Raw genomic sequence first — 24,525 nt, 5'->3', positions numbered from 1 at the left:
TGGGCATAAGGAGGTGATTATCGCTCCGGAGGACTCATTTTAGGAAGAATGTGGACTGGAACGAGTACAGAGAATAGCAACGAGATTGGTGAGGGGAACAAAGGATTCCTCTTGCCAAAAAGGGTTAAGTTCTGCAAATTGCAGGATTTGGAGACTAGACTAGGCACCTATGAGGTGATCTATTTGAGTGATCTGATTGAGGTGTATAAGTCCTTGAATGGCTTGAGCAAGCTGATGGTGATGCTGATAGCATTCTTCCTCTTGCTCAGTTTACACACCTGAGGGGGCATGAATTCAAATCGAATAAAGACAGTTGTAGAATAGATGTGCAGAAATTTGCTTTTAGCCAGTGAGTAGTTGATTGCCGGAACTAACTTCCATCTGTCGTAGAAGTTGATAGCTTAAATAAATTCAAGTAAGAACTGGACGAACCTCCACACCTTCCTTGTACCATGTAACTATTCAAATACTAAAAACGAATATATTTTATCCTATTTATTTAATTATTTAGAATTTATATTTTATAATAAATAAAGTTATGAACAGGTTAAAGTTTATAATTTTAGTTTTCTGTTCTGAATTACTACCTTGTTCAGTTTTTATGAAAGGTGAGAAATCCAAGATGCGTCTTTGCCTGCCCTAATACATTATATGAATTCAGTTTCTAGGTTTTTATTTATTTATTTATTTTTTTTTTTTTTTGCCATTTCTTCCTATAATGCTCTCAACAAATTAACAGCAGTGTCATGAGTTTAGTATAATTTTTAAGCTTTTTATGTTTGCATTTATTTTCATTGATTGACACCCAAACTTGCAGCTATCACCTTCAAATGACACAGATCAGTGGAAAGGTTAAGACATGACTTTCATATGTGTGATGTGAAATCTGCCGACATATGTGACTATTTCTTGCACTAAATGATGTTGATAAAAATTTTTTCACAGACTCATTAAGTGCAGTATATACCTTACAGCCGGATCATCCTGCCCATTCATATCTAAGAAAAATTCTTTCCTGCTTATCTCACCTCAGAACAAACCAACAAAGAGTTAGATTTTCTTGGATTCCTGAACTTTTAGAATACTGGGCAATGAATGTGCCAATCAAATATAATAAATAAGATCTTTATTGTGAAGTTCACCAGTACATGCAGGTACCACGACTCTACAATACCCTTCACGGCACCATGCCAGGGGTTATAATGCTCTCTTTGTGGATAAAGTTACGTAGGATGACTTTATCCTTGTCATTAGAAAAGCCTCTGAAAATATGTGGATCCAAACCTATCAAATCTCAAACTACCAACAAATTATACCAGATCAAACAACAGCTGAAATAAAGTTTTCAATCATATAGAAATAAAGAGGTTATCCTTGCTCAGCTTTATGTGGGACACACATTTAATGCAATCTTACCTCTTAATGAAAGCTGATCCTCGACACTTTCCCTAGTTTCATTCTCAACATACAGTAAATAGAATGCCCACATTACCAAATGGCCTATCAATCAGCTTTCTTACACACAAGCTGTTAACACCTCAACTTATTATGGGAGACCAGTCAGATTAGCATTAGTTGAGGCATGTGATACAAGAAAGCAAGCTTATAGAGCATCAGCCATAAAAAAAAAAAAAAAAACAACCTTCCCATTTCACCCATCCAGTCACTCAAAATGTTTGTCTAGTTCAGCCTTAAATTTATTTAAGCTATCAATTTCCACAAATGTTTCCATAAATGTTTATCTCTTTAAACATTACAGCTGTCAGTTGCAGGCTCTGAAAAAAATGATCGAAGTGTTTGCCTTTTTATTTACATAATTGTTATTATATATTGTACTTAATACGTAGTCTTATAGTTATAGTTACGCTGGTTATTTTTATTTTAATTTAGATAAACAGTTTTTTTTAGATATACATAATACTTAATAACCATTATTTCGTTCGATTGCAGCCATTGTTTTTGTATATAGTGGTAGGGAATTCAAATTTTTAATTGAGGTAGTTAGGTAGCTGTAACGTATAATTTATAGAGTATTACGCTTCACTGTTTCTATTAGATAGCGTAGTATTGACATTTAATTTATTGATTTTATTAATTTAAAGTATCATGCCCCAAACTAGAGCAGCAAAGCAACGGGCTCAAAGTGGCAGGAGTGCTGTGACTCGGGGGAGAACTGAGGGGGGTGATTCTCCAATGCATCACAGCCTAAAAAAATGTGCAACTAGTGAAATGTTTGCCGAACTCTCTGGAACGGAACATGACATTGCCATGGGGGATGTCTTTGCGTGTGCGCGATGTAAGGAGTGTAAGGAAATCAGGCGACAACTCAGCGTTGTTATGGGCCTATATGAGAGTTTGAAGGACAGGTGGTTGCCCTTGAAAGATCTACATTGAGGGGCCCATCAGGCTCTCAGCTGCCCACATCAATGCCAGAGCTTGCACTTGGTCATCGCGCAACACAGCGGCAGCCCCCAAGGCAGAAGGCGTTGGTCCCTCAGGAACTAGTAGTTGTTGGAGACTCTATTGTCAGGGAAACGGGAAACATGCTTTGTAAAAAGGATAGGTGGAACAGGACCAGGGTATGTCTGCCAGGGGCAAAGGTTGATGACGTTGTAGAGCGGATATCATCTTTTAAGGGCACAAAAGGTGATATAGTTGTACACGTTGGCACTAATGATATTAGGAGTAGGAGACTGGCAGAATTACTTAACAAGTACAGGTCACTGTTGAACAAAAGCCGTGAATTAGGGTTGAATTTGAAAGTGTCTGCAATTCTGCCCAGACACGATAGAAGGGAGTATATGATGAGAGCCTTGTCGATCAATTCAGCCCTGGAAAGATTGTGCAAGGCTCAAGGGGTAGAATTTTTTTCAGCCTGGACTGTACTTGTTAACAAGAGAGACTGCTTCTATAGGGATGGGATACACCTAAATAGAAAGGCTGCAAGAATATTTGCTGATGCTATCGAGGCAGTGTTAGGTGGGTCGGAAAACTGCTAGCTTGGGGGGGGGATACAAGGACTAATAGTTTAACAGTAGCCGTAGGCAGAGGTGAAGGTGATTCTTGCACAACTTCTATTAGAATAAGTAGCGACCTGGAGCGTGGGGTATTGGGGGTTTCAGGGACGGATTGCAGTCATCCTGAAATAGGTGGGTATATGGAATGTGTTAGGGTAACTAAGAATAGGAGTAGGAGCATGTATGCTTGCATGTATACCAATGCTAGAAGTATAGTAAATAAATTTGATGAATTTGAAGTGTTGGTCAAGACATCAAAGGCGGATATTGTTGGGATGGCAGAGACGTGGTGTCACACAGATATAAGGAATGCTGAACTGGAATTTGGGGAGTAAAATGTGTACAGAAAGGATAGACAGGATACAAAGGGAGGAGGTGTTATGCTGTTAATTAAGAAAAAACATAAAACAAAAGAAGTGCATCCAGTTGATATAGATGAACAGTGCACTGTTGAGTCAGTTTGGTGTGACATAAGCACTGCAAAAGCAAAAATAAGAGTAGGAGTGTGTTATAGGCCTAATGACTCGAATGAGTACAATGAACAGTTGTACAGAGAAATAGAGTGGGCCAGTAAATCAGAATGTCTTATAAAGGGGGATTTTAACTTCCCAGATATTGACTGGAAATTGTGGGTTGGTCACTCACACACTAGTCAGACTTTTGTGGATTTATTGGAAGATTGTTTTCTGCAGCAGCAAGTTCGAGAGGCAACCAGAGAAAGTAATACTCTTGATCTGGTTATCAGCAGTGATCATTCGTGTATTAAAAATTTACAGATAAAGGAACTACTGGGTGGCGGTGATCACAGTGTACCGATGTGGGATATACTTAAAGATTTAATTACCATCAGGGGTAAAGGAAAGGGTTTTTGCTTCCGTAAAGGTGAGTACAGTGGTCTCCGACAGTTTTTAAATTCTGTACATTGGGATCAACTGACGATGTTACCAAGAGTGAATTCTAAGTGGGAAGCATTCAAGGAATTAATCGTGGAAGCTACTAAAAATTTCATACCTATTAAGAAATATTGTTCAAAGTTTAAGCCTAAATGGTTATCTAATGAACTAATGACACTCGTAATAGAGAAGAAAAATGCATGGGATGCATATAAATTATCAAGCGACTCAGAAGCCTAAGGCAGATATAAGCTAGTCTGTAATCAGGTGACAAAGGAGGTTAGGCAGGCGAAGGCAGAAGATGCTAAGAAAAACAGCAAGGATTTCTTTACTTATAAAAACTTTTTTTTTTTTTTTTTTTTTTTTTTTTTTACACGATAGCATAAGCTTAGTGTAGTATAGTGCATAATATAATATTGTCAATTAATCAGTAAATCTATTAATCTTGATAAACTTTATTGTCAATTAAATTGTACTTTTCACTCTATATATATAATGACTTAATCGTAACAAATAATTAATACATAAATATAGTGGTACACGTGATACGGAAGTTATATAAAGGGAACTCGCAGAAAACACTAGATACCAAAAAAATAAATATAGCGTTATAAGTGTTTTGGTATATAACTTAAGGATTTAATTTTGTTTTGAAATTTTATTGAATTAAATCGGAATCATGACTCAGACCAGAGCAGCAAAGCAAAAGGCTCAAGCTAATGGGAGTGCTGTGGTTCAGGGGAGAACTGAGGGGGGCAGTTGCCCTCTGAATCACAGCCTTTTAAAATGCCCTGCTTGCTTGATGTTTGCGGAACAGTCGGGTACGGGACATGATACTGCCAAGGGGGATGGCTTTGTGTGTGTGCACGATGTAAGGAGTGCAAGGAAATCAGGCGACAACTCAGCGTTGTTATGGGCCTTTATGAGAGCTTGAAGGACAGGGTGGATGCCCTCGAAGGAAATAAATTGAGGGGCCCATCAAGCTCTCAGCCGCCCACATCAACGCCAGAGCTTGCACTTGGTCATCAGGCAACACAGAGGCAGCCCTCTAGGCAGAATGCGCTGGTCCCACAGGAACTAGTAGTTGTTGGTGACTCTATTGTCAGGGAAGCGGGGAACATGCTTTGTAAAAAGGATAGGTGGAATAGGACCAGGGTATGTCTGCCAGGGGCAAAGGTTGATGATGACGTTGTAGAGCGGATATCATCTTTTAAGGGCACAAAAGGTGATATAGTTGTACACATTGGCACTAATGATATTAAGAGTAGGAGACCGGCGGACTTAATTAGCAAGTACAGGTCACTGTTGAAAAAAAGCCGTGAATTAGGGTTGAATTTGAAAGTGTCTGCAATTCTGTCCAGACACGATAGGAGGGAGTATATGATGAGTGCCTTGTCGATCAATTCGGCCCTGGAGGGATTGTGCAAGGCTCAAGGGGTAGAATTTTTTTTCAGCCTGGACTGTACTTGTTAACAGGAGAGATTGCTTCTACAGGGATGGGATACACTTAAATAGAAAGGGTGCAAGAATTTTTGCTGATGCTGTCGAGGCAGAGTTAGGTGGGTCGGAAAACTGCTAGTTGGGGGGGGATACAAGGACTAATAGATTAACAGTAGCCACTGGCAGAGGTGGAAGTGATTCTTGCACTGCTTCTATTGAAATGAGCAGAAGCCTGAAAAACAAGATGCAGGATATTTCAGAGACTGCTGGGAGTCATTGCGGTACAAGTAAACACATGGGTTGTGTTAGGGTAGCCAAGAATAGAATCAGGTGCATGTATACCTGCGTGTACACCAATGCTAGGAGTTTGGTAAATAAATTTGATGAATTTGAGGTATTGCTCAAAACATCAAAGGCAGATATTGTTGGGATATCAGAGACGTGGTATCACACAGATATAAGGAATGCGGAACTGGAATTTGGGGAATACAATGTGTATAGAAAGGATAGACAGGACAGGACAGGAGGGGAGGGGGGGTTATGCTATTAGTTAAGAAACACATAAAGTCCAAGGAAGTGAAGCCAGTCGACATCGATGGACAGGGCAGCGTCGAGTCAGTTTGGTGTGACATAAGCATAGGGAAATCAAAATTGAGAGTAGGAGTGTGCTATAGGCCTAATGACTCTGATGAGTATAATAAGATATTGTACAGAGAAATAGAGTGGGCCAGTAAATCAGAGAGTCTTATAATGGGGGATTTTAATTTCCCAGATATTGACTGGAATTTGTGGTTTGGTCACTCGCACACTAGCAAGGCTTTTGTGGATTTATTGGATGATTCTTTTCTACATCAGCATGTTCGTGAGGCAACAAGAGGGAGCTATACTCTTGATCTGATTATCAGTAGTGATTCTTCATGCATTAAGAATCTGCAGATAAATGAACCACTAGGTGGCAGTGATCACAGTGTGTTGAAGTGGGATTTACTCAAGGAGGTAACTACCATCAGAGGTAAAGGGAAGGGTTTTTGTTTTCGTAAAGGCGACTATGATGGTCTGAGACAGTATTTAAATTCTGTACAGTGGGACCAACTGATGATGTTACCAACAGCAAACTCAAAATGTGAAGCATTCAAGGAACTAATCTTGGAGGCTACCAGGCTTTACATACCAACTAAGAAATATTGTTCAAGGTTTAGACCTAAATGGTTGTCAGATGAACTAATGAGACATGTGGCAGAGAAGAAAAATGCATGGGATACATACAAATTAATGGGTGACATGGAAGCCTGTGATAGATATAAGTTGGTCTGTAACCAAGTCACAAAGAAGATTAGGCAGGCAAAGGCAGACTACGAAAAATCCTTGGCAAAGGATGCAAATCAAAACAGAAAAGAGTTCTTTACCTATTTAAACTCAAGAAGGAAAGGGATGAATCAGATTGGTCCACTGGATATTGATGATTCAACAGTTGAGGATCCTGCTCAAGTGGCTAACAATCTAAATGAGTATTTTGCATCTACATTCACGCATGAGGAGTTATTCAGGAAGGAGAATGATGTAGGTAAAATAAACATTGGCAGTGAGCTGGATGATTTTGTAATCACTGAGAGGAAAGTGGAGGAGAGATTGTTCAGGATAAACATAAAAAAGGCACCTGGGGGTGGATGGGTTCTATCCAGTTATATTAAAGGAGGCAGCAAAGGAAGTAAGCAAACCCCTAGCCATAATTATTAGAGATTCTTTGGACTCAGGGAAGGTACCCATAGACTGGAGATGTGCAAATGTAACCCCAATTCACAAAGGAGGATCACAGGCTGACACAAGTAATTATAGACCTGTGAGTTTAACTTCTGTTCCAGGAAAATTAATGGAGGCACTGGTTAAAGAAGCACTGCAGGATCATCTAGACAAGAATTCAGTTATAGCTCAGACGCATGGTTTTGTTAAGGGCAGGTCTTGCCTGACCAATTTGATTGGATACTATGATGTAGTCACAAAAGAACTGGATGCAGGGAATAACTTTGATATTATATATTTGGATCTTAGAAAGGCTTTTGATACTGTTGCACATGGAAGACTGCTGCACAAATTGGAGCAGTGTGGCATTGGAGGCAAATTGCTGCTATGGATAAGGGGATGGTTGAGTGGCAGAAGACAGAGAGTGGTAATCAATGGACACTGCTCAACGTGGACTAATGTTATTAGTGGAGTTCCTCAGGGTTCAGTGTTGGGTCCGTTGTTGTTTTCGGTGTTTATGAATGATATTGATGATGGGATATCAAGTTTAATGTCCAAGTTTGCAGATGATACAAAGGTTGGCAGGGTTTTAAGGACACCACTGACGCTATGCTACTGCAACAAGATCTGGAAAGGTTGAACTGATGGGCTGAGAGGTGGCAAATGAAGTTCAACATTGACAAATGTAAAGTACTACATATGGGAAACAGTAACCCCAGAGCAACGTATCAACTCTGCGGTACTACACTGACAGTGGTGGAGAATGAAAAGGACCGGGGGTAATTGTGCTGGCAGATATGAAGTTCTCTGAGCAGTGCAGATGAGCTGCAAGAGTATCTCATGGTGTCTTGTCAATGATATAAAGGAATATTTCTAGCAGGGATAAGGAGGTATTTATTCCCTTGTATAAGGCAATGGTTAGGCCACATCTTGAGTACTGTATACAGGTCTGGAGGCCTCATTTCAAGAAGGATGTAGAGCTGCTGGAACGGGTACAGAGAAGGGCAACAAGATTAGTGAATGGAACAAAGGGTTGCTCTTACGAAGAAAGGCTTAAGTTTTGCAAATTACAGAGTCTGGAGACTAGGCACCGGCAAGGTGATCTGATAGAGGTGTATAAGGCTTTGAATGGTTTGAGCATGCTCAATGCCAATGGGATTCTTCATCTTGCTCAGAATAATCAGCTCAGAGGGCATAAATTCAAATTGAGGAATGTCGGATAGATGTGCGGAAATTTTCCTTTGGCCAGCGGGTGGTTGGTTGGTGGAACCGACTTCCATTACTTGTTGTTGAAGTTGATAGCCTAAACAAATTTAAGGCTCACCTGGACAGGTATTTCGAGCGAACGGAGGGGTGAAATGGGAGTGGTGTGTTTTTTTTTTTTTTTTTTGGCTGATGCTGAATAAGCTTGCTTTCTTGCATCATATGCCTCTACTAATGCTAATGCTAACTCTAAAAGGAAGGGGATGAATCTGATTGGCCCACTTGACATCGATGGTTCGATGTCAGGTGACTTGACTGCTGATGATCGTGCTAAGATAGAAAACAAACTGAATGAGTATTTTGCATCTACATTCACACATGGGGAATTATTAACGTTTGAAAATGACAGAAGGTTATCAAATTGTAGCAGGATACTTAATGATTTTGTTATAACTGAAAGCAAAGTGGAGGAGAAATTGTTGAAGTTAAACATAAGAAAAGCACCTGGGGTGGATGGGATCTATCCAATTATATTAAAGGAGGCGGCAAAGCAACTAAGCAAACCCTTAGCCATAATTATGACAGCATCCTTGGACTCAGGAGAGGTTCCCACTGATTGGAGATGTTCAAATGTATCCCCAAATCACAAAGGGGGATCGAAGGGTGACACGAGTAATTACAGACCAGTTAGTTTAACTTCTGTTCCGGGTAAAATAATGGAGTCACTGGTTAAAGATGCATTGCAGGATCATCTAGACAAGACTGCAGCAATAATTCAGACACAGCATGGGTTTGTTAAGGGAAAGTCTTGTCTGACAAATTTGATAGGATATTATGATGTGGTTACAAAGGAACTGGATGCAAAAAATAATTTTTATATCATATATTTGGATTTCAGGAAAGCTTTTGACACTGTTGCGCATGGAAGACTATTGTACAAATTGAAGCAGAATGGTATTAAGGGTAAGTTGCTACAATGGATAAAAGGATGGTTAAGTGGGAGAAGACAGAGGGTGGTAATCAATGGGTGCTGCTCTTCTTGGACTAATGTTATTAGTGGAGTTGCACAGGGTTCGGTGTTAGGTCCACTATTGTTTTGTATATTTATCAATGATATTGATGAAAGTATATCAGGCTTAATGTCAAAGTTTGCAGATGATACAAAGGTTGGCAGGGTTGTTAATGACAGTAATGGCAGTGTGCTACTGCAACAGGATCTAGATAATTTGGGCAGATGGGCTAAGAAGTGGCAACTGAAGTGTAACCTTGACAAATGCAAAGTACTGCATATGGATAGAAGTAACCCCAGAGAAACGTACCACCTGTGTGGTACTACACATAAGGTGGTAGAAAATGAAAAAGACCTGGGAGTAATTGTGCAGTCAGATATGAAGTTTTCTGAGCAATGCAGACAGGCTGCCAGGCCAGGTCATGGGGTTTTGTCAATGATATATAGGAATTTTGCTAGCAGGGAAAAGGAGGTGATTATCCCTCTGTATAAGGCAATGGTCAGGCCATGCCTTGAGTACTGCGTGCAGGTCTGGAGGCCTAATTTAAGGAGGATGTAGATTTACTTGAGCGTGTACAGAGAAGGGCAACAAGATTGGTGAGGAGAATGAAGGGATCCTCTTACCAAGAGAGGCTTAAGTTCTGCAAATTGCAGTGGCTGGAGACTAGGCACCTGCGCGGTGATCTGATTGAGGTGTATAAGGCCTTGAATGGGTTGAGCACGCTGAATTCTGATGGGATCCTTCCACTTGTTCAGATTATGAACCTAAGGGGGCATAAATTCAAATTAAGAAAAGACAGATGTAGATTAGATGTGCGGAAATTTGCCTTTAGCCAACGGGTGGTTAATTGCTGGAACAAACTTCCATTTGTCGTTGTGGAAGTTGACAGGTTGAATAAATTTAAGGAGGAACTGGACAGGCATTTGGAGGGAATGGTGTGATTTGGTTTTTTTTTTTTTTTTTTGTTTTTTGGCTTATGCTGCATAAGCTCATACACTTGCTTTCTTGCATCAAATGCCACTGCTACTACTACTACTACAACAACAAATGGAAGTCTGTTCCAACAATCAACTATCCACTGACTAAAGGCAAACTTCTGCACATCTATTCTACAACTGTCTTTCCTCAGTTTGAATCTGTGTCCCCTCAGGCTCTTAATCTCAGCAAGTGGAAGTATCCCATCAGCATTGAACCTGCTCAAACCACTCAAGACCTTCAACTTTTACCCTCAATCAGATCACCTCACAGGTGCCGGCCCTGGATGCGAAGAGTTTTTCCGAGGCCAAGCAACATTACTGCAACTTATAGTGCTCTTGATAAGTGAATAACGTTATTTTTAAGTTCCTGTCTTTCTCTCAACAGTTTCATTTAAAAACAGTTCCATACTTGAAAACTACAAGTCAGAACACAGAAAGGAAATCCACCTTTCTTTTTCTTTTTTATATATTTTTAGTAGCAACCAACTGACGCCAACCGCTTTGTCTCCTAGCGGCATGCTCCTGCCTTCCTGTGGCTGGGCTGGAAATCTTGGAGGAAAAGTCCTCCAGCCAAGGGCCAAAAGGAGCAAACATGGCAAGCACAGACCATGTTTCTGCTACTCAAACTTGCAGAAAACTAGATCAAATGGATTCGTGTATAGCTAAGAGACAAAGAACAGAGGATCTCCCTCTAGTTGCACCACTGTTTTTAGTTATTCATTCTAAGAATGAACAACCCATCGGACGTTTGTCACCTTTCAGAATTCAAAAACTCTTGAAAGCATAGCTAGTTCCCCTAAAACAGTCAAAAGACTAAAATCAGGGGATCTGCTAGCAGAGGTGACAAACTGAAAACAAGCTGAACATCTAATGAAAGCAAAAACTTTTGGAGATATTCCAATAACAGTTACTCCCCATTCCACCCTGAATACCTCGAGAGGAGTAGTTACTGAATGGGACCTCCTCAACATTCCCAAAGATGAAATCAAAGAAGAGCTGGAAGATCAAGGGGTTATTCAAGTCAAAAGAATAACAATAAAAAGAGACGGAGAAATTATCCCAACGAGGAATATAATTCTGACCTTCAACACTCCAAAACCACCAAAAACTGTAAAAGCTGGATATCTAAACTGCCCACTGAGACCACTGATAGATTCCAAATTCTGTCCGATGTTTTAAGTGTCAGAAGTACAGACACTCTCAAGCAGTATGCAGAAGTTTCGCTATCTGTGCAAAATGCGGGTCACGAGAACATACTCAACAAGACTGTACAGCACAAAATTCAAGATGTCCCAACGGCAGAGGAGAACATAATGCCTACTCGAAAGAATGTGAAGAGTGGAAGAGAGAAAAGAGAATACAGAAATATAAAGTGGAAAACAATGTAACATTGTATGTTACATTGTTTTCCACACAATGGACATTGTTACATTGTTTTCCACACAAAGTTACATACAATGATACAATGTTACAGCCACAACAAATAAATAGACCATCTTATGCACAAGTAACACAAACTTATGAAACAATAGAAACACAGACAGAAGTAACGATCTCACCAAAAAAGTCCATTTCAGATTGGCATGTTCACTGCTCACTGAACCAAAACAAAAAACAGAACAGGCAATAAACACGCCCATTACGATACCACCAACTAGAGAAACCAACAAATCCACAAAACAAGGTAGAACCACTGAAGTAAATGGGAATAAAATGGATAACATTGAAGTAGAAGAAAAGAATCAGATGGAAGAAACAATACTAGAAATTTTTGCAGAGGAAGAACAGATGGATACTGGAAAGCCATACTTCCCTAAAAAAGGAAGACAAAAAACAGAGAACCGTAAGCCAACAATCTCAAGAAAACAAGCTGAAAATACTAACAAAACCAAATAATGAATACATTTTTACACTGGAACTGTAGAGGATTCTGCAACAATTTTGAAGATATCCACGATCTTCTATTGCAGTACAATCCGATTAGTCTGTGTTTGCAAGAAACATATCTTAAACCTCAGAATAAAATAACACTAAAACATTACAATATATACAGAAAGGACAGGATTACCAACAGTACAGCACATGGAGGAGTAGCAATCTTAGTAAGCTCCAGTATACCTACCAAATAGGTTCCCTTGCAGACTAATCTAGAGGTCATAGCAGTATGAATTGCAGTAAACTATTATATAACAATTGCCTCCATCTACCTGTCACCAAACCAAGATATAAGCTATACATTTCCTCTATGGGGAAATGAAAACACAGATAAAAGAGGTCAGATTCTTGAGAAACTACTTGATAAACTCAACCTAATACTTTTGAATGATGGGACACCCACATATATACGTCTAACCACAGGAACTAGCACAGCTATAGATCTTTCTATATGCTCTCCATCAATATCCCCTCTACTGGTGTAGGAAGTTGATAATGATCCCCTGAGTAGTGATCATTTTCCAATAAAGATTACTTTAAATGAACCTGCCCCTTGTCATTCAGAAAGAGCTCCAAAATGGAGATTATATAAGGCAAACTGGGCAAGATACAAGCAGATGGCAATATTAGAACAGCAACAAATCCAACAGGTATCAATTGACTCTGCAGTGAAATATATGACTGACAAACTCCTCCAGGTTGCAAAATTAACAATACCAAAAACTTCATCAAAATTTCCCATACATCCAAAGCTGTGGTGGAACGATGCATGTTCCCTAGCAAAACACGAGAAAATCAAATCATGGAATATTTTCCGAAGCACCCTACCACAACCAACTTGATACTTTTCAAAAAGGCAAGGGCGAATGTCAGATGCGTTACTAAGATTAGTAAGAAAAAATCTTGGATCCGTTTTGCATCTACGATTACTAGGAAAACAGAGAGTCGGAAAGTTTGGGACAAAATAAATAAAATGAACAACAAATATCAAAGAATTTCTCCTCCTTTTATAAAATGGAATGGACAAGATATAGCTAAACCTAAAGACATAGCAAATGCTCTAGGTAGAACCTTTGAAAAAATATCAGATAGTAATTCCTATGAGGCAGCTTTCCAAAAATATAAAGCCCATGCAGAAACATATAATTTGAATTTCTCTAGTAAAAACAAAGAATGCTGTAACCAACCTTTCACCCTCAGAGAACTTTACAAAGCCAACTCACAGATGAAGCAAAGTGCAGCAGGTCCAGATGAAATAGTATACATGATGGTACAAAAATTAGATGAGAAATCATTGATATCGTTCTCCTTTTATATAACAGAATATACCTGGAAAATTCCTTTCCGAATCAATGGCACCATGCAATAGTCTTAGGCTTTCCAAAACCAGATAAAGATCCCACAAATCCAAATCACTATCACCCAATAGCCTTAACTAGCTGCCTTGGAAAAATACTTGAGAAAATGGTAAATGCCCAACTAATGTGGTTTTTAGAAACCCGTAACTTACTAAATACAGCCCAATATGGTTTCAGAAAGAACAGGTGCACTCTAGACCTAATGAGCCAACCGGGCTAGCCAGGTGGGTGAAGTGCCTGCCTGGCAACCGAAAGGTCACGGGTTCAAATCCTGCCTCAGGTTTGGATCAGAGTAAAATGCAAAAACCTTGGGAGGTGCATTATGGCCACAGAAGCCGATGTGCCAACAACTAACAAAAAAAAAAAAAGACCTAATGATAAAAGCAGAAAACAACATAAGAAATGCCTTCTTAAGAAAACAGTACTCAGTAATGATATTTTTCGATATTGAAAAGGCGTATGACACAGTATGGCGATATGGAATACTTAGAGACATTTATAACTTTGGAATGAGAGAACATCTACCAATATATATCTGAAATTTTTTGCATCAATGAACTTTCCAAGTTAAGATATTAACCACACTATCAGAAGTCTTTGTGAATCAAGAGGGAGTGCTACCCTGTTTGCCATAAAAATCAACTCGATAGCTAAACAAGTACCGAATACCATAGATGCAGTACTTTATGTTGATGATTTCAGTTTCTTGTCAATCACAAAACATGCGAACAATAGAGCATCAATTACAAACAACAATCAATAAAATAACTGCATGGACTCAAAACAATGGCTTTAAAATCTCTAAGCAAAAAACAATAGGAATACACTTTTGTCGGAAAAGCAACTTACACCCAGACTTGGAATTAAAGCTAGAAGAAGAAGTAATCCCAATAACATCCAGCACAAATTTTCTCAGATTAACCCTGGATAAGAAACTGAACTTTTTAGATGATATAAAGCGTCTTAGAATAAACTGTTTAAAGAAATTAATATTCTGAGAGTCATATCTGCAACAAATTAGGGAGCAGACAGGTACACCTTTTTACATCTCTATAGAAGCTTGATAAGATCCAAACTTGATTATGGGGGGGGGGACCTGTTTACAGCTCTGCAAAACCAAGTGCATTAAGATGGTTAGACCCTGTACACCGTAGTGCACTACGCATAGCCTTGGGAGAATTCTGTATGTCTCCAGTTCAAAGAGTCTATGCTGAGGCTTATGAACCACCACTTCACCTCAGAAGACAAGAATTCCTTCTATCTTATGCAGCTAAAATAAAAGTATTTTCCAAATTATCCTGTGTTCAAAACATTATATACACCAATATGGGAAAATATCTACAGAATAAACCCAACAGTTAACAAACCATCAAGCATATGCATCAAGGAGCTACTTCCAATTTGGTCTCTTGATTTCAACAAACTAGCTATCATACGAAATGCACCAAGACCCCACCTGGGAAATAATATCACCAATCTGTGATTACCACCAAAGTATCTTTTACAGACTACATACATAGTATCAAAGTGAACAGCAAAAAACAGTGGCAAAGAATATGGAGCGAGCAAACTCATAATAAACTTTTTCAAATGAAACCAGTTTTAAAGCAATGGAAATCCAGTGAAAGAGATGTACAAAAAGAAGAAGTAACCCTTGCCAGGTTACAGATATGGTACACATACCTAACCCATTCCTATCTACTTAAAGCCGAAGAACCTCCTCAATGCAGCCAGTGCCATGTACAACAAACAGTTAAACATTTACTACTAGATTGTCCAGCCTTTATATATGAAAGAAAAATAGCTTTTAGGTCAATAACTAAAATTCAAGATGCTCTAGTTTTGGAAAACATTCTAAGTGAAGAAAATAATATAAGAGAAGTTTTTCACTACCTAAAATCAATAGGCTTATATTATCAGATTTAAAACACAAAAATCACCACAAGTCAATGAATCCATTTGAACTCCATCTCTTCATAAAGTCAGGTATTACTTAGATCTAAAATTTGAAAGAAACCAGACTAGAAAAGCAAAACCAAGAGAGGTGCATTATAGCCACAGGAGGAAATGCACCAACAACTAATAAACAACAACAACTTGCAGGTGCCTAGTCTCCAGAGGCTGCAATTGACAGAATTTAAGCCTCTCCTGGTAAGAGAGAGAGAGAGAGATGTTGAACTCTTTACCTTCCTTAAACTAATAAATCTTACCAACTGCATCTAATGCAGTTAACGTCAATAATAGCAAAACTTGAATACAATGTATAGCTGAAGCAGATTTTGTGCCATAAAAACCACAAACAACAACATATCTATGTTTCACACACACGCACACACCTCTGGGAGCAGCTCTGAAGGTAATGTATTTTGTATAGTTATTACTAAGAAAGTGGTCAGCCCTTTGTTTTTTGGGGAACCAGGAGTCAGTGGTATCACATACCATGATTTTTTCATAAATAAATATTTAAAATTGGGAAAATCATGTGATCACCCTATACTACATAATGCTGATGAGACCAATACAGCAAATCTGTCTGAGGAATGTATAATATAATAATAACCAGTTTCTCTACTTCATTATATCAGTCATTGTGGTGTTCTTTTTTTTTCATTGCCAACTATATATAGAGTCTGAATATTAGTCAGCTAGTGGACTTAAATTGGGAGAGACTGATGCAGTTGTACTTTGCATGTTGTGGTAAATATAAATATTAAAAATTTTACATGGTGGCTATCTTTGTATTAAACTGATTAGAATATGTTTAAAGAAATTTTTTTTATATTTGTTCTACTTCAGTTTTTGTCTTTCCATAATTTATTTTTAATTGCTATTTTAGGTTCACTCTACCTGCTGGATTTGGAAACTTGTCCCGCTTTTAGATACCTACCTCAAATTCTCAAAGGTATACTCTTAAATTTCTCCAGTCACTGTCTGTTGAACTAGATGCATGTTTTTATGTCTGAAACCAAATGCAATTTACAGAATTTTTTTTTACATCAATAACTTTAATGAATGATTTGGTTTGGTGATGGAAAAGAAGGAATACATAAAGATTAGAAAACCATCCTTTTCTTCTGTCTATAGGTAAAATCAAAAACTTTAATTTATTATTAAATTCTTAAGTAGTTGTTGGCTGTTGTCATATTTGAGTTCTGCATAATTGAATGCAAAATACAAAAAAAAAAAAAAAAAAATATATATATATATATATGTACAGGGTGATTCTAAGTTATTGTCGGGGTTTCCACGGCTTATAATTTTCAAACTGGAAACAACAAAATAAAGCTGCTTATGGAATATGAAAGTGTAACTCCAAAAGGTTTTATTGGGAAATGCTGTACTCACCAGATTGATGTCTGGAAGATACTGACGGCATTACTTCGAAATGGCGACTGTTCAAGAGAAGGCAGTGTGCGTACTTTGGTTTTTCAACACAAAGCCTGTTGTCACAATGCAACGTCATTACAGAACTCAATATGGAAAAGGGGGGAAGTTATTTCTACCACATTGACACCACAGGGGAGCCAAACCACCACATGGCAACATTCAATCACAAATATTCTGGGCACTATTTTCCTGGAGACTGCCATGTCTTCTTCACCTGAACAGCATAGAATATGCCAAGAAAATGACATGTACACCACTGACTCCCGTGAACCACCGTTCACGCTAGATGACATCAAATCTGCAGCAAATCACGTAAGAAATTATAAGTGCCCTGGCCTCGATTATCTTGAGCCGGAAATTATCAAAAGAGTAACGGACTTGATCCCCGAACTCCTCCTAAATCTGTCAATAACCGTTTGGATCAAGGCATCTTCCCAAGAAACTGGAAGACTGCGGGACTGAAGCTGATCCCAAAAACACCCACGAAGCCTCCACAACAGCTAACCACCTACAGACCAATAGCTTTGCTACCGGTGATCAGCAAACTATTCGAGAGAATGCTATATAGAGAATGAGAGAATGCGAATTGACACACATTACAAGAGTGCTGAACTGCACATGTCTATCCAGTTCGGCTTTAAGCCTGAGTCTTCGACAGTAGAGGCACTTAGACATCTGCTGCACGGTGTGGCCAGTTTCAACAGTAAATACTACCTAATCATCTCCATAGATTTTGCCAGGACTTTCGACACCATTTGGTGGCCGAGTGTCCTGGCAAGACTAAGGCGGGCCAACCTTCCCTGCAACTTGTATCTCACTATCAAGTTTTACCTTACTGACAGGAGTATTAGTGTCGTGGCACCCTATGGTAGGTTAAACCGCCGTTTCTGCAGGGGTTGCCCCCAGGGTTCCGTCCTGGGGCCGCTCCTGTGGAACTGTCTTGGATGACAATGTTCCTTGCCATGGACCTTGGTGACGTCCAAACCCAAGCTTTTGCTGATGACTTGATCTTGAAAATTGCTGCCAACAGTAGAGCACAGTTGGAGGTAAAAGCAAACCATGCCATCAAGATACTACAGGACTGGACCATCTTATACTGCCTAAAAATCTCACCAACTAAGACATCCTCAATCTTACTGAAAGGCTCCCTTGACCTGCACAGGCCACCTCAAATAAAGGTGAACAACACCACAATTAAACTCCAAAGCCAGCTTAAGTACCTGGAGGTGATATTAGATTGTAATCTTTCCTTCAAGCAGCATCTCACACACATCTAAGAACAAAGATAAGGAAGTACTCTGCACTGTTAGCCCGTGTGGTCCATCGTGACTGGGGACTTAAACGTTGCATACTCTCCTTATATTATAAAATGACATTCCTACCAGCTATAACATATGCCTCTGCGATTTGGTATCTCAAAGCATCAACCATCGTAAATAGACGCATAATCGACTCAATCCATAGAACTGTCCTGTTAACCATTACCAGAGCTGCAGTACCATTAGCACTGTTGCCCTACAGGTCTTGTCCGGAGCCCTTGACCTGGACATCATACGCACTGGAATAGCCTATTATATAATCAAAGGAATGCCTTGCACCCACCTAGACTACACAGTGGATAACAGTGCAACCCACAAGGCTGAAAAGAACAGGCTGCAGAAATACCTAAAACAAACCTGGCAATACCACTGGACAAACACAACAAAAGGGAATATCACCAAAAAGTTCATCCCAGACGTAGACAGAGTATACCCCATTCTCCCAACCTGGCTGCAACCCGGACTTTACACGACCTACTTCCTTACGGGTCATGGTGCTTTCAATGCAAAGCTTACAGCATTGGGAATAGTGGAGGACCCGTGTTGTACTTGCAGGGAACAAGAAAGCTGGGTGCACATTATGTTTGAGTGTGCTCAATACGAAGACCTAGATGCAGTCTAATAACTAGAGTTCACTATCAACCAAGGGATCTTGAGTCACATCTACTAGATACGCAAGAGGAATATTTAACCTTAACTGATTTTGCCCAGAGATTATTTACCAAGCGCCAAACACTAACCACCATATACAGAAGACCTTAACGGAATGAGACAAAACAAACCTGCAAATAGCAGCGAGACGACACAGAGGAGCCAACTATACAGACTTTGGACTGACTACAAAATGCACTGGAAAAAGACAAGTGACAATATATTGTCTAACCACAAGAGGCATGATTACCACCAATGGAAGCAAAAAACACCTTTAAATAGCCAATAGTCATGACATCAGAACAAAGGGACACTGCCCCAAGACCTTGCAGCATAGACCCACTACATAATGACAAAAGGTAATGTAAGGACTAGCAAACATCACGGAAGGGATAAAACCCCATATTGACAGCCAGTAGACTTGATTATGACCCCAAGATAATGACCAGAAAATAGGACCCAGACCACATGCAGTCTGGAAGGATGACATCCCAGATTTAACCCCCTATTAGTGTCCCACCTAGATGAGACTCAACGGCCAGCATTTTAGGGCCGGCAAACTGATGGAGACGACATACGGTGGCACTCTTCCGCCCGGACAGCCTATTGGCGACCCAAATCCGCACTCTTTTGAGCGGATCTTTCTTTTCAAACTCCTGGGGATGGGGGGGAGGGGCCATCTACTCTGTCGGCCCCTTATTTCCAATTTCTTCCCTCCAGTCTTCATCCTCCCCCCAAACTTTTGTCTTGCACAGCATTTAGCCCTACATGTCAAAATCAAAAGAGAACATCGAAATTCTTTCCCGAACCTATTTTGGTTTTGAAAACTCATTTTCACCGCACAGCCCCATGTCGCATACTATTAATACTAACTTGTTAAGTATCACTAATTTCAACCTCGATTTTTTTTTTTTTTTTTTTTTTGGTCCTAGTCACTGAATCCCTGGAAAATAAGTGGCAAGACCCGCCAGAGTACAAATATTGGTAACACCCAGCCGGCCTCCCCGTGGTGGGTATTGGTAACATCGGGTCTCACTAGGGGCCCGACGGCTAACAGGCCGAACGAACAATGGTCACAACAAACTACATAGTACATACCCCACACACTTTTAAATCTCTGGCTTGTCCGATACAGAGAAAATACGCAGAGATGGGAGAAATCCCAGGTGCCGTCAGACTCCGAACATACCTAATACCTAATATGGAAAAGATCCACCTTCAGATAATGCTATCCAACGTTGGTTTTATCCAACGTTGGATAGCATCATCTGAAAGTGGATCTTTTCCATACTGAGACTGGCAATTTCAAGAGACTGGTAGTGTTCTGCACCGAAAAGGAGCGGGAGCACCGAGCACTTCGCAGGAAGATGTTGATTGAATCCACAAAGCATTTTCTCGAAGCCCACAAAAATCAAATAGATGAACTTCTTTGCTGTTTGGTATACCACAAACGACTGTTTGGAAGGTTGTTCATAACCACTTCCACCTCCATGCCTACAAATTGCAGGTTGTTCAAGCTTTAAAATCGAACGATAAAATCACTGTTTCTAATTTGCCCAAGACATTTGTCAAACATCGAAGCTGATGAAAATTACCTTTGGAGATGGAGATTTAGTGATGAAGCTACGTTTTATATATCGGGGAGGGTAAACCATCATAACTGCAGAATATGGGTATCAGAAAACCCTCACGCCATTCGAGAATTCAAAAGAGATAGTCCAGAAGTCAATGTCTGGTGTGTTTTGTCATGTTCGGAAGTTTTGGAGCCCTTTTTCTTTGCAGAAAAAAAAAGTGACAGCAATGACCTATCTGGACATGCTACACCTGTATATGTGCTAACTCAATCTTATGCCACTTGATTTCTTCCTGTGGGGATACGTGAAAGGCGTTGTGTACAAGACCCCTGTGACCTCCCTCAATGAACTGAAGCTCAGAATTGTTGCTGTGATCGAAACAGTTACACTGCAAATGCCGGAGAACACTTGGAGGAGAATTGAATATTACTTGGACGTCTTACGTGCCACAAAGGCATGCATGTTGAAGTTGTTTAGCATTCTGCAATATTGATTCTATAGGTAATAAAACTTTTTGAGTTACACTTTCATATTCTGTAAGCAGTTTTATTTTGTTGTTTCGAGTTTGAAAATTATAGGCCACAGAAACCCTGACAATAATTTAGAATCATCCTGTGTACATATATATATATATAAGTTGTATTAATATATTGAATTAAGTATGCATAAATGGATGTGAAAGTATAATAAGAAGTGTAGTAATATAATTTTAAGTATTTTTCACCAACCGTATGTTGAAATGACAAAATAAAACGAAAGCCAAAATTTTGATAACTTTATAATTAAGCTTACAATAAATTACTATTTACAGTATAAAACAATTAAAATACCAGGTTAAAAGCAATAAAGTATCTGTAGCTTTCGAAGGCTCTGCCTTCTTTCTCAACAGTACGCTTTTTACCTTACAGTGCAATTTTAAATACCCGCAGGTTCATGGCACATGTCACGTGATTCGATGGCACATGCACTGTTCTTGTGCGTGTCGGAACCGGAAGTGGCTCGGGAGCACATCAGGTGGAATCGTTCATCCCCTCTAAGGATCACTGCCTCAAAGAGAGGATGAATACGCACACCCCTGTCCCTATTAATATTGTTCTCAATGGAACTGATCTGCAAGCTCTCGAGCCACTTGCGGTCCCAAAACCTATGCGCCGGTCAATGATAACTGCTTCGTCCGGGGAGATATGGTGCTGCTTCTCCCAAAAGTGTTCAGCCACAGCAGATTTTCCATAGTCTGCGTTCTTTATCGCCTTTGTGTGCTCCCCCAGACAATCCTTGAGACGCCGCTTTGTTTCCCCCGCATAACATTCCCCACAATCCAGGCACTTAATGCTATAGACGACCCCACTTGTATTTTCATTTGAAATGGGGTCTTTGACCTGTGACACGACTGTGTGCAGCCTTCTGGACAACCTGTAGACCAACCTGGAAGCTGCACACAGCGCGCCTGGTATTATCCGGGTTTAACCGAGCTATACGCTCAGTTAAACCCGGATAATAGGGAATGTATGCGGTGGCTATCGGCTTAAAAGACCACTTCTCCTCTGTTCTCCTCTAATATATTTCTCTATGATCCTCTGGGGGTAACCACACTTCAGGAGGTCCGCTGTGACGCTCTCATACTCTTTCTTTCTATCCTCGGAGGTACTACAATGTGACTTTGCCCTGTCTGTTAGTGCTCTAATCACACTATTCTTGTGATGGTTGGACTGAGCTGAATTACAACGTGAATATCGGCCTTTACACATGGGTTTTCTATAAACCTTGGTCTTTAGACATGGGCCTTCTCTGTAGACCAACACATCCAAGAACGGCAAAGCCCCTTCTTCTTCAATTCTCCGAGGTGAATTGTATGAACGAGGACAAGCCATTAAGAAAATTTAACACCTTATCTTCCCTCTCCTTTCTAATAATTGAGAACGTATCATCAACGTATCTCTTCCACGGACGCATAGGGAGAACCATGTCACTAAATAATCTAACCTCGAGCTGCTCCGTAGCCAGATTAGCTATAATCGCACTAATGGGGGAGCCCATAACTGCACCGTGAACCTGCTTATACATAGTGTCGCAAAACACCGTGGTGGTGCTTGAGAGACATAATTCTATGCCCTTACATATATCTTCCAAACTTAGTTGTGTCCTACTGCTTAAGGTGGTAGCTCTCTGTAGGGCCATGTGTGCACATCGCACACCAAGGCCCGTGCCTAAAGACCAAGGTTTATAGAAAACCCACGTGTAAAGGCCAATATTCACATTATAATTCAGCTCAGTCCAACCACACAATAATAGTGTGATTAGAGCACTAACAAGGCAGGGCAAAGTCACATTGTAGTACCTCCGAGGATAGAAAGAAAGAGTATGAGTGCGTCACGGCGGATCTCCTGAAGTGTGGCTACCCCCAGAGGATCATAGTGAAATATATTAGAGGAGAACAGAGGAGAGGTGAGTCTTTTACACTAGTAGCCACTGCATACATTCCCTATTATCCGGGTTTAATTCGAGCGTATAGCTCAGGTATTACGAAACTACCAGATGCACTGTGTGCAGCTTCCAGGTCGGAATCTGCACATAGTCGTGTCACAGGTGAAAGACCCCATTTCAAACGAAAATACAAGTGGGGTCGTCTATAGCATTAAGTGCCTGGATTGTGGGGAAGGTTATGTGGGGGAAACAAAGCACCGTCTCAAGGATTGTCTGGGGGAGCAGACTATGGAAAATCTGCCGTGGCTGAACACTTTTGGAAGAAGCAGTACCATATATCCCCGGACAAAGCAGTTATCATTGACCAGGCACGTAGGTTTCGGGACCGCAAGTGGCTCGAGAGCTTGCGGATTAGTTCCATTGAGAACAATATTAATAGAGACGGGCGTATCCATCCCCTCTTTGAGGCAGTGATCCTTAGAGGGGATGAACGATTCCACCTGACACGCTCCCGAACCACTTCTGGTTCCGACACACATGAGAACAGTGCACATGCCATCGAATCACATGACATGTGCCATGAACCTGCGGGTATTTAAAGTTGCACTGTAAAGTAAAAAGCGTATTGTTGAGAAAGAAGGCGGAGCCTTCGAAAGCTACAGATATTTTATCGCTTTTCACCTGGTATATTTTATTGTATTTTATTTTATTTGTTTTACAGATATTTTATGGCTTTTAACCTAGTATTTTAATTGTTTTATACTGTAAATAGTAATTTATTGTAAGCTTAATTATAAAGTTATCAAAATTTTGGCTTTCGTTTTATTTTGTCATTTCAACGTACAGTTGGTGAAAAATACTTAAAATTATATTATGAATTTACCCAACCCCAGAGGCCTATTTGGAGAGAAGTGTAGTAGATTTGTGAAAGGTGAAAGAATGTTAATATCCTAGAGGTTATGATGAATTAAGAAAATTATGGGCTGAATTGCCAAGCCAATATAAAGTGAGGAACTGTAAAGTAATATTAATACATCAAAATACTAATAAACGCAAATAAAATGAAAATGATATAGCTGTCATCAGATATGGGGAGGAAAAATTTTTAGTAAATTGTCTAATATTATAGGTAATGCAGAAATGCTTGATCTGATGTCAGCTGAAATAAATATTGATACATGATCAGGTATTTCATCAGGGGACTACACCTGACCATGTATCAGGAACTGCGTTTCTATACTTGTCCATAGTAGTAGAAGAAAAGTGAAAGATCAAAAAAAGCAACGAAAATGAAACTAGCACTTTCTAATGCAGTATGGACAAGGTAGTCCCAATGCAGTGTAATTTATTTAGGTGAAAATAAGTATCGAGTTGGGATAAATATATTTAATATAAATATGTAGAATTTAGTGTAGGATTTAATTTTGTTTAGTTAGGAAATCAATGTATTTTAAAAATAGATTTAGAACAAGCAAATGGTATAAGGGGGAGGTATTAAATTGAGGATAGAGAAGAGAAAAAGGAGTATTTTAAATAACTAAAGATGAAAAATAGCAATAGAAGTAGAATAGTAGGAACATTCGTGTCACCATTGTAT

General features: G+C 39.6%; 1 protein-coding gene across 3 annotated transcripts in view; it reads left to right on the top strand.

The window, feature by feature from the left end:
• Positions 1-24,525, top strand: part of Cog1 (conserved oligomeric Golgi complex subunit 1) — a 546,651-nt gene that overhangs the window by 224,224 nt on the left and 297,902 nt on the right. For all 3 annotated transcript variants that reach the window (XM_090377929.1, XM_090377930.1, XM_090377928.1), the window contains one exon: positions 16,410-16,475. In XM_090377929.1, coding sequence (XP_090234055.1) covers positions 16,410-16,475 — 66 coding nt within the window. The remainder of the gene's footprint in view (positions 1-16,409; positions 16,476-24,525) is intronic.

This window comes from Mastigoproctus giganteus, chromosome 7 (assembly GCF_048544385.1).
Source record: "Mastigoproctus giganteus isolate SK-2022 chromosome 7, ASM4854438v1, whole genome shotgun sequence".
NCBI classification, from domain to species: domain Eukaryota; kingdom Metazoa; phylum Arthropoda; class Arachnida; order Uropygi; family Thelyphonidae; genus Mastigoproctus; species Mastigoproctus giganteus.
The sequence above is the reverse complement of the archived record's forward strand: the minus strand, read 5'-3'. Positions and strand labels throughout refer to the sequence as shown.